The sequence below is a fragment of the Nansenia antarctica genome (genome assembly GCF_963989245.1).
Source record: "Nansenia antarctica genome assembly, chromosome: 16".
Classification (NCBI taxonomy): Eukaryota; Metazoa; Chordata; class Actinopteri; order Argentiniformes; family Microstomatidae; genus Nansenia; species Nansenia antarctica.
In genome coordinates, this window is record NC_137686.1 from 5,856,460 (window position 1) to 5,868,466 (window position 12,007).

General features: G+C 43.5%; 1 protein-coding gene across 1 annotated transcript; it reads right to left on the bottom strand.

Annotated features, from left to right (window-relative positions):
• Nucleotides 1–5,798: 5,798 nt before the first annotated feature.
• LOC308171697 (ciliary microtubule-associated protein 2-like) lies at nt 5,799–9,047 on the bottom strand (the record flags this gene model as incomplete). Its single annotated transcript, XM_080546571.1, has 5 exons — nt 5,799–5,942; nt 6,862–7,035; nt 8,161–8,304; nt 8,444–8,584; nt 8,973–9,047. The coding sequence occupies 5 exons, from the start codon at nt 9,045–9,047 to the stop codon at nt 5,799–5,801; spliced, it is 678 nt and encodes a 225-aa protein (XP_080402697.1).
• Nucleotides 9,048–12,007: the final 2,960 nt, after the last annotated feature.

Consider the following 12,007-nt stretch of genomic DNA (forward strand, 5'->3'; position numbering starts at 1 on the left):
CACTGTGATCCTTGACATCCCATTATCCTTTGTGGCGAACATCACAGAGACAGAACGCTCCTGCAGATTCTTCCTCTACAACATAAGAAGGATTTATCCTTTCCAGAACAACTTTCGATCCAGACACTTGTCATCTCCTGCCTTGACTACTGCAACGCACAACACGCCGGGCTCCCCGCCTCCGCCATCAGACCTCTGCAGCTCATCTGGTGTTCAATCTCTCCAAATTCTCCCATGTCCCATTTTATGTCGACATAAAGCCATTATGACTGCTGGCCCAAGCTTTTTCTTGATATGATTGATGAATAGATGATTCACTTCCAGTACTTCGTCAAATGTATTTGTTGTAAATCGCTTTGGATTAAGGCGTCTACTAAATGGCAAAAATGGAATGTAGATTATATTAGCAGTACATGCATACAATAGTGATAGCTGTTGAGCTGGTAAACTCTGATTTATAGTTGGAGGTAAAGGACAAGGACATGTTGGAGGTAAAGGACAAGGCCCAATATTCAGATTGAAACATAAAACAACAACTTAAGTGTGCAGATCTCAAGCCCAAAAGTCGCCCAAAGGAGCTAAAGTCGATGTACAAACTTGTGTTTTTCTTGGCAAACGTCCAGAGGCATTTGACCTCATGCACCATTCCCTGATCCATATGAATCAACCCTGAAGGGTTATTAATTATTGAACATGCCATAAGGCCAAAAGGGAAAAATCCATACTGTAAGCTAAGGTCCTATTTCATAATCATCGAGGTCTTTGAAACGCAAGTCTTCCCATGGAGCTGAGCTTCACCATCAGGAATGTGGGATTCATCATGGAATGGGTGGACTGGGCTCCTATCTAGACAGGACTAAGCTGCACCAGCAGAACCACTCTGACTATCTGATTTAGCTGAATTCCGGTAATGATTTTTCCCTCCCTCCTCCAGCATCGCAAACAGGGAAGCCTGAGGAGATATTTCTGGCAATAACAACTTTTTAGAAAACGGTAGGTATCGAATGACAGGGGTGCTGTTGTCCAACATTCCATTTGGGTGAACTAATCTACCGTGTCATGCTATTTCATGGCGTCGAGTTAGCATGTTTTTCGGACGATTCTCTGAGGTCGCGTCTCAGTAATCTATAGGAGCATCCTTTCCTCCGTTCTTGGTCTTCTCTCCTTCATTTCAACCACTCCGAGGTCATAGGAGAGGTGAAGGTGATCTGGTGCATGATCAGAATCAGAATCAGAAACAGTATCAGAATTCTTTTTATTGCCAAGTATATTTGCACATACAGGAAATTGACGTGGCGAGGTTGGCGCATAGGATAAAGATAAAACAACAATATAATGAAACAACAATATATAAGCACAAAGACAAAGACAATGATGCTGCCTACCTGTAATTAGCGTTCTCTTGTTTAGTTCTTTAACATCAGTACCGATGAAGGAGAGGAGATGAGGAGAGGGGGCCCACTCAAGAATGTTGGTACGTATCCAGACGGAGCTCTGGATAGTTCTCTGGACAAGACATGCCGTTATAGTCCTAACTCCTCTAGCCTGATGTAGTTATAGACCTGGTCCTAACTCCTCTAACCTGATGTAGTTATACACCTGGTCCTAACTCCTCTAACCTGATGTAATAATAATAATAATAATTCATTAAATTTATATAGCGCTTTTCCGAGGCTCAAAGACGCTGACAATATAGGGGATATGGGAAACACAAAAACAACAAGTAACATGGAACACAGAGTCAGCGAACGGGGAGGGGGGGGGGGGGACAGGGGAGGTGGTTAGGGGTAGGGGAGGCTGTATGCATATCAGGGGGGTGGCAGGGTTAGGGGAGATGGGTAGGGGTAGGGAAGGTTGTATGCATGTCAAGGGGGGGGGGGGGCGGGATGGGGGAGATGGCTAGGGGTAGGGAAGGTTGTATGCATGTCCAGGGGGGGAGGGGGGGGCAGGGTTATGGGAGATGGGTAGGGATAGGGGAGGTTGTATGCGTGTCAAGGGGGGGGGGGGGCGGGGGCGCCGGGATGGGGGAGATGGCTAGGGGTAGGGGAGGCTGTATGCATGGGAGAACAGGTAGGTTTTGAGGTGGGATTTAAAAGTGAGAAGTGATGTAGTTATAGACCTGGTCCTAACTCCTCTAACCTGATAGTTATAGACCTGGTCCTAACTCCTCTAACCTGATGTAGTTATAGACCTGGTCCTAACTCCTCTAACCTGATAGTTATAGACCTGGTCCTAACTCCTCTAACCTGATGTAGTTATAGACCTGGTCCTAACTCCTCTAACCTGATGTAGTTATAGACCTGGTCCTAGCTCCTCTAACCTGATGTAGTTATAGACCTGGTCCTAACTCCTCTAGCCTGATAGTTATAGACCTGGTCCTAACTCCTCTAACCTGATGTAGTTATAGACCTGGTCCTAACTCCTCTAACCTGATGTAGTTATAGACCTGGTCCTAACTCCTCTAACCTGATGGTTATAGACCTGGTCCTAGCTCCTCTAACCTGATGTAGTTATAGACCTGGTCCTAACTCCTCTAACCTGATGTAGTTATAGACCTGGTCCTAACTCCTCTAACCTGATAGTTATAGACCTGGTCCTAACTCCTCTAACCTGATAGTTATAGACCTGGTCCTAACTCCTCTAACCTGATGTAGTTATAGACCTGGTCCTAACTCCTCTAACCTGATGTAGTTATAGACCTGGTCCTAACTCCTCTAACCTGATAGTTATAGACCTGGTCCTAACTCCTCTAACTGATAGTTATAGACCTGGTCCTAACTCCTCTAACTGATAGTTATAGACCTGGTCCTAACTCCTCTAACTGATAGTTATAGACCTGGTCCTAACTCCTCTAACCTGATGATAGTTATAGACCTGGTCCTAACTCTTGAGGCTATGGAGTTGCAGTGAACCCTCAGCACTCTCCTGGGCACTGGGAGGAAAATCCTGTTTAATGTCTCCACAATAACATTCCCCGGGGTTATTTACTTACGAATGTTAATGTGCTTAGAGTTCTGTCCCCTGTGGCCCCTGACATGGGCTCTCTAAGAGCTTTCCTATCAGGCAGTTGATCAGACGTACCGTCTCTTCGGGTCAGTCACTCTATTTAGGCAACAACATTGATTACCGTAGATTAGATTCAGCTGTCATTGCATGGTACAACACAACAAAATGCAGTTTAGCATCAACCAGAAGTGCAAATAGTGATATAAAACATGATAGTGATAAGTGATAGGTACAGTATGTCAAGTACGGTAGTTACAGGAGAGGATAGCAGTAAGTTATGTACAGTTAAGGTAGCCATGTACAGTATGGTGTATACAGATGTTTAAATTAGAGGCTATATCAAAAAGAGGTATGTACAAATGTGCAAAAATATGATATGTGCAAAGGTAGTATTTGCAAACAGCAGAAGTGCAAAGGGTGATTGAGTGCTCACATTGACATGGTGTGTGTGCCAACAGCAGTAGTGCAAAGGCTAATGCCGTAGAAATGTATTGAGGCTCCATCAGTCTGAGACATCTGTCTTATCACAAGCCCGTACATTAATCATATCATCACAACCATTCAAAGCCTAATTATACAGCAAGCCCCTCAACATTGGTATTGTTGCAAACTGATTGATTGCCTGTTGGTGCCTGTAGGATCATCTTCTTGTTTTCCATGCCCTAGGGTCTTGCAGGGTTTTCAGGACTTAGTTCCTAGTATGCTTCACTGTAAATATGGGCACTGTGTCTTTTTCAGTGTCCTTCGATCTCTTCTCAGTGGTCTTGTTTAGGGAGAGTCTATTGGCAGGCTTCTCTCTTCTTTATGGTATGATAATAAACAGAGAAAGTGTGACACAGTTCTATATCTAAAAGGGGCCCCTTTACACATCGATCCATTAGGCTTACTGGACACCAGCTACAAGATCCAGGCAGATCCATTCATGTCAATATTCATGAGACAGCTGTCTATAAACAATGCTTTTCTCTTCCTCATTTTCATTTTCATCTTAATTTGTGCTTTTTTCCTTTTTAGTGCTTTTCCCTCTGTACCAAGCTTCCCCTGAGTAAGATTTGGTCTCTCAGATTCCCTGTATATATTTATGTTGTGTACTTCTGACATGGATATGTGGAGACCGCCTCAACACGTGAGTGTTTATTTTGCTTCGGAAACTTAAACTGCCCGTTGAGTGTTTTCGGCCCTAATTGTGCTATAAAAGTCCACATAAGCCCACACCCTCCCCCCTCAGCCCCCACCCCCGCCCCCCCCCCCCCCACCCTTCCCTGGCTTTTGTTTGCTGGTGAGAGCCTTCCAACAAATCATGTGACTCTGGAGGATTTCCTGGCCCAGTGGTCTCATTTGTAATGCAGTAATGTTGTTTTCTTGACCCCTCGACTCCCAGCACGCTAGCACCACGCCGTGCTATTGCATCATTTGGGGAATCGATCGTTTACATCCTTTTCTCCTCATTCAAAAAATGTTTTTGGAGCGTGTGAGGGAAGGAAACATTGATGGTATCCATCCAACTGTGGTTCTCGGGGACCTTCACGACTTCATGCTTTCAGCTGGCTTGGCCTGGCTTGGCTTGGTAGAAGTTCAGGGTAACGCCCCAAATAACCCACACACCCATTTCATGATTCATCCATAATAAATCAAAGTTAATTGCACTGACAGAAGCAGTCAAACCTTATCTACTTAGAGGCCTTTCAGTGACATCAATATTTAGACCGGAGTTTGGGGTTTAAGTTTGTTTAACTTTACGACTTCCTAAACCTGGAAGTCAGAAGCCCCCAACTCGTAAAAAAAAAGAAAACATAACGCTTTTCTGTGTGCAATATTTTTATGGATACCCTCTACCTCATCTAATGCTGACCTCGAGGTCGTTTTGAACCGCCCTGAAAACATTTTGCCAAAAGAGTTGAATATGTTATAGCCCACTGTAGTACTATAACCTCATTGTCTATCCACTCCCACTACTAACCGCCCTTGTTTTTCTTTCAGAGGAAACATTGTGACTTTTTGAAAGATTTTTTGGGACATTTTTGTCTAAGTATGCTTTCCATTGATCAAAGCAGCAAGACTGCTCTCTTTTTGATGGCTCTAGCCAGGTTTGACAAACTATATACATGTCTGAAAAAGTATGATTGGAAAAAGTCCTAACATACAGTATACATACAGTATGTGATTTTCCTCATAGGAAAGGAGATAATAAACATATAGTATACTGCCATCTGCAGGCTTTTTACATGTCACAATCAACTGTGAATTTAGACCTTGAGTGGAGGAGGGTCAATTATTTCATTTATTTTCACAAAAGCATAAGAGTGTGTGCGTGTGTGTCTGTTGTGTGTCTGTTGTGTGTCTGTGTCTGTGTCTGTGTCTGTGTGCATGAGAGAGAGAGTGTATGTCAGAGATTGTGCTGGTAGTAAGGCCTCTTCTTACTCTGGGGAGCGTGAGGCTGCCCCCTTCACAATCTCATCTGCTGGCCGGGGGTGAAAGTGAACAGAGGTTAGCAGTTGGTCACATGTCTTAAAAAGAAACGTTTTGGTCATTTACGCCACTTGAGAATTGAGACCCTTTTTACCAGACCGTGTCACAACTGAGGCATCCATAAAGAGCGGATGTTATCTAACATACATATAATAGAAACTACAGGTCACAATTTTAGACACAAGTATTACTTCCCTGTTTACAACCAAAGTCCTTCAATACTTCCTTGGTACCTCCTTAACACCTGACTACTAAGATGATATCCACAACTCTCCTGCCAACCCCAGAGCACACCCCAAATGCACAGAGAGGAGAGGTCCGTCTTACTGGTTGTACTTGTCCCGGCCCAGGTCATGCAGGTATCTAGGGATGCGTGACTTGAAGACGTAGCGACAGCCGGCGTTCGCCGTTCTCTGACTCCTCGTCGGCCCCTTCTCTAGGTCGTAACGTCCGACACCCACCGTGGTCTGGTGGACGGTGAGAAGTTAAGGTGTCAAGGTCGTGAATCGAATGGTTTCAGATAATAACAAGGTTTAGAATCTTTCTTTGACTTCCACGTAGGCCTACTAGTCCATCCTTCATGAGGGGGATGGTACGGGTATGATTAGAATGATATTTATTGAGATTTCATACCGTGAGGGGCGGAGGAGAGGAAGGGGGGCGGGCGGCGGTTCTCCACTTTTTCCAGTTTAAGGGGTTCATAGAACCCTGGACCAGGGTGGCTCTGAAGAAGAAGAAGGAGAAGAAGAATGTTTTATTTGCCAGACATGCAATCAACTTGTCCGTCAATTGTTGGAATTTGGAATGTGGTATTTTTTTGCTCTAGGCACAGGGTCAGCCATAGTCGGCGCCCCTGGAGCAATTAGGGGTTAAGTGCCTTGCTCAAGGGAACATGCTGCTCCCTCCCGAGGCAGAGATCAAACCAGCGACCTTCCCATTGCTAGCTGGCCTCTCTAACTGCTAGGCTACCGCCGCCCCCTCTGCTGACAGGATGTGGTGTTAGAAAGGGATGATAAATTATGTGAGTTTGAGGGGTCAGAAAGGGTGCATGATAACTGATGTGAAAAGAAGAGAATGGCTGGATCAAATAATTAAGCAGTTACTTGGTATTTGAACTAGCGTTACATACATCTACAATGACAATTGATACCAATATAGTACAATAACAATCTATCAACTTGTGGTTTGAATCAACCATGAGGAAGGGTTGGCGTCAATCAGAACTTGTATTAATTCACTCAATACACAAACTGAATAGAAATTTGATTCCTGAAATGTAAAATTCTCATACAAATTCAATGAAGGCATCGAATGTCAATTCTGTGCTCTCGTTGAGTAAATCAAAATACAAACGGACCTCGATCTGCTATGCAGCAGTGTACTGACCCATGGACGAGGGTTCTGGGATAGGGAGCCCAGGTAGATCCGCTCGGTGGGGAGGGGAGGGTACTGGTCCAGAGTGCCAAACCTCCCGTGGTGTCTCTTCTCTGGCCGCAGAAGGTCCTCACTCAACACCTTTGCCGGCTTGACGAATATACTGGGATTCAGATTGGTTCTTTTCTAGGGTCGGCAAAAAATAACCCAGTTATTCTTCCTTCTTTTGGCTTTCTACTCCAATGGTTTAGATTTAATTTTAATTTAATTTTGCCATTTAGCAGACGCTTTTAATCCAAAGCGATTTACAATTACGAATTACATGGACATTCCCCCTGGAGTAACTGAGGGCTAAGTGCCTTACTCAAGGGCACACTAGTAGTGGTGTGGCTTCAGGTGGGATTTGAACTCACAACCTTCCGATCACAAGTCCAACTCACTATCCACTAGACCACCACTATCCGATTTGAAATCAGACAATTACGATTGATGGTATTTGTGTAGATATTGGTAGATGATGGTTATCGTTTAGAAATGAAAACACAGTTTATACATAGTCCACTCAGGGCAAATAATTAACATCAGCCACCAGCCAAAACAGGTACATTTTGGCACTGGCTGGTGAATCTATATATTTTACCAGCCACTTTGGCAGGTAGCCAACAATGATTCACAAATAACATGCTTCAATTATAATCAAGTATGTAAGGCTCATGTGATTTTTTGTTGTTGTGGTTTTTGCCTTAAATATGTCTTTCATCCATTAGTCATAGCAAGAAAAAGTAATCTATGCCCGGGCCATGGACCATTGGCAGTCATAATGCTAGAAGAAGATTATTATTATTATTATTATTATTATTATTATTTTATTTATTATTATTATATATGTATTATTATTATTATTATTTATTTATTTATTTATTTATTATTTATTTTTATAAATTGTTTATTATTATTATGTATTTACAGTAGATAAACGGCACAGGGGGGTAGAGGAGATGAAGAGGTCTCATGGGGGACAGTTAAGGTGTAGCCTGACACCACCTCCTCTGTGAAACATGGTGGAGGGGGTGTTATTGTTTGTGCATGTACTGTAACAGGCTAACTTGACAATAACAACTGAAACTCTAGAACTCATAGTAATTGTAGTGTCTGCCACATATCACACAAAGAGGTCATCACATTCATGATGGAAATGGATTTCAAATCTTCATGAAAGGTCAATGGAAATGTTGACACAGTCTCTAATGCACTTCTATGATCCACTTCCTTGACCCTTTCGATTGACCATACACAGTATGCTGTAGTTACCGGGGCGGCAAAGTATCCACATGTGATTGGCTTGTCCCGTTGTCCAGTGAAGAGGTCATACGGTCCTCGTTTACTGACGTGGTGATTGAGGACCAGCTCGGTGAAACTCTTGATGTGATAGGTTCCAGGAGACAGACCAGAGTCCTGGGGGACACACATCATCAGACAACAGTTTAGGACATTTTAACACAGAACATCATAAAACCATAATAGAAAGATCTTCCTCTGCTATAATGGAAGGGGGTTATGATGATATTCTGGTATCAAACGGAGGGGTACTCACCGCTTTGCTCTCTGGGAAGCGTTCCATCCTGCCGCTGAAGTCCATTGGAGGACAGGTGCCTGTCGGCCTCCTCCTCTTCTCATCCAGCAGACCAGTCGGGGCGCCCCCTTTCCCATAAGCCCCGGGGCACGGAGCATGCTTCTGTCATGTGACATCAGGAATGATAATGGAGGCTTTACACTAGTAAATGTTTCGAGCATTTGAAGTGGTTGAAGAATGTTGATTGTTACTGATAAGAGATAATTTGTATAAATGCATACATCGGTAAACTGTGTGTCATAGTGAGTACATACTTTAGTCCAGCATCAAAGTTGCCTATTCCTGCGTTAAGGTTAGTGTTAGGGTTAGGGTAAGGGTAAGGGTTAAGGTTAGGGTCGTCCAAAGGATCCCATTTTTGCATCTACCTTTTTACCTCCAACCCTCTGCCTTCTTCTCCACAGATTGAAGAAATGTGTCAGTATGTGTCTCCCTCTAGTGGTGGCTGGAGGTACCTTCGTGTCGTCTTTGAGCCTCTCCTGCCCGCTGTCACACAGTCCTCTCTCCTGCCTGGCTTCCTCTGACGGATCTCAGTGAAGTCCTGGATGTCATACTTCCCGGGCCCCATCGTCTGTGTCTGTTGTGGAACAGCTTATCATTGGTTGCAATAGGACTTCCTGTTGACAGCTGAACACTTCTTTACACCCACTTGTATACCACCCACATTCAAATAACGAAGAGCATCCATTGCATACTGCTATGACGACTATTTGCGAAAAATACCCTCAATCGAAATACCATATAATAGGCCAAGTCTCAATACAGAATGCTGAAAACCCCCAAAAGTGTTGCCCTAATTCTTAAAGCATCATCGCGTCCGCTGTATATAGGACATGCCAGATAAACCAGAATAGACAGGGCTATTTCAGGGCTATTTCAGCATCTATCATGTGGCTGCAGTGCTGAAGGATGCTGGTCTCTCACCAGAGAGCGTCTGGCCAGCCAGATGTCCCTGTACAGGATGTGGGGCATCTGGGCCTGCTGGGCCGTCTCCTGCGCTCTCCTCCACCCAGGGCCCTTGGCCCGGTTCTGTACGGCCTGGCTACTGAAAACCCCGGTGTCCACCTCATACCTACCTGGGCCCAGGTTACGCTCCTGCCAGACAGACAGAGTTATTATTCTCATTTTATGCAGCCAAATTGTGGAATGCACTGCCAGTTTACATTAGGGATGCAACCGCAGGAAATAATAAGTCAAGACTAAAAACCCATCTTTTTAATATTGCCTTTAAATGACTAAATAATTAAATGATGATTATGTAATGATTGGAGCACTTTGAGCTGCAACGTTGGCAGGAAAAGCACTATACAAATAAAAGTTATTATTATTATTATTCATCTGTGTTCACTTTATGGAGTCAAATCATCAGGTGTAGAACATGTAACAACAGAGCAATATTCATACAGTCCTGAGGTTGTTTCTTTGAAAATATACTTAAACCAAATGAGAAATTGAGTCTGAATTGAGATTTATTTACCAGATCATTTGTAAGTTTCTTGCAGTGGTTGATTTCTGTGAAAGTGCCAATCTTCTTTTTGGAAGGGTAGACTCCTGACACATCAAACCTTTCAAAGAAAAATAATCCGAATTTTAGTTCATTTAGGCTATATAACAAGTTATATTATTGTTTTCTCTATTGCTTGAGCTATATATTAAAAGGCTGCATGTCTCATGAGGGTTGACCACTGAGATGAACCTAAATATCAAACAACCTTTCAGACTGTGTTCCAAACGGAGCCCCTGGGAACGTTTTATCGCCCATGTCTGGTCGTCACACCTCGCCACTAATAATATCCACTGTCTGATGTCACTGTCTGATGTCACTGTCTGATGTCACTGCACTCTGATGTCACTGTCTGATGGCAGGTGGCAGATGGCAATGACGTCGGCATCATCAGACACGTCAGTCACTTCTCTGATGTCATGTTATCGGAGTGCTTATTTGCAGAAAATGTCTTGTTTTTTTGTGAACAATTGTTTTTTATATTGGAAATCAACAAAATACATCACAATACACAATACACAGAACATGTCCCGCCCACACCCTTCCTAGGATTGGCCAATAGTTGCGGTCTGAGGGGCGTTCTCCTCTTTGCACCCAATTATGACGTTTTTAATGATAAATAGCTTTAGCCGCACCATCACGAACCTACATAATTATTGTTCTATTACTCTTTTTGGCATTGTCTTTTAAATTATGTTTGCTCATATATTGTTGTTTTTTATGTCTCATGCACCAACCTCACCCCAAGTTAATTTCCTGTATGTGCAAACATACTTGGCAATAAAAAGAATTCTGATTCTGAGATGAATTGGTGTCACTTCGAAACTGCTAAACAATTCCTATGGTAAGACGCACCATTCATCCAATCTTCGCCAAAATGCCAATGTCGGAGATTAAAGCGTGTGACAGCATTCTGAGACATAAGAAATGACATTCGGACAGAGACCAATTCCTCTTTATTGCGCACAAGTAGGCTAAAACGTTTCCTCGGGTAGGCTTTCTGGAGTAACACACCCTGATCACAGTTCAGCTGGGATGGGTGGCCCTTGTTCCATGGAGTCGGATAGGCCAGGGTAACACGTTATTATGACACTTCGTGACGTTCTATCTCCATTTTTGTCAAAATTGAGTTTTTTACATAATCTGATCCATTAGGTGTTTATTAATGCCTGTGTGGTGTTATTTTTTAAAATGTTGACATTTTTGAGTTAGTAATTCATAAAATACAACGGTTCCATCTCACAAAACATAATGGAATGGAATGTCAAAACTGTGACGCTCAATATCTCTGAACTGCCCGGAGATAGAACCTTCTCATTCTAAACGGAGATAGAACCTTCTCATTCTAAACGGAGATAGAACCTTCTCATTCTAAACGGAGATAGAACCTTATCATTCTAAACGGAGATAGAACCTTATCATTCTAAACGGAGATAGAACCTTATCATTCTAAACGGAGATAGAACCTTATCATTCTAAGCTCACGACTTGGAGGTGATCGATGAACGCAGGCGTTGAGCTCCTAACCCTGGTAGGCTGGGCTGTCCGTTTGACCGTGTGATGGCACAACAATATGGAATGTGAGGAAACGCCATCATGTACTGTACTGACCCCACATCCGTGTGTCTCCTCCGCTTCTGCCGATGCTCGCGGCTTTAGAAACGCTGTGGAACAGTCCGCTCGCGTCTGTCAATGGAGCCCTGGCTGGCCCTGGAGGGTTCAGGAACGCACGTGAGCCTGTCTCTTTTGCAGGTTGACTGACATGGTGTCTGTCTGCAGCCCAACCAGCGACCAGCCACATGTGCTGTGTCACTGTCACACACCATCTGTCAGGGTAACGACCGGTCGGCATAAGACTCTACCCCAGGACCCCAGGAGCGGATAGGAGAAGCTGAACGATTGCGCTTATAGCTCTACACTGGTCTAAACTTTTTTATTATTATTATATTTATATCATTATATTTTTGGTATAATGGAAGAAGAGAGTGTTAACAAGACATTTCCAGATTTGAAAGAGCTGGAAA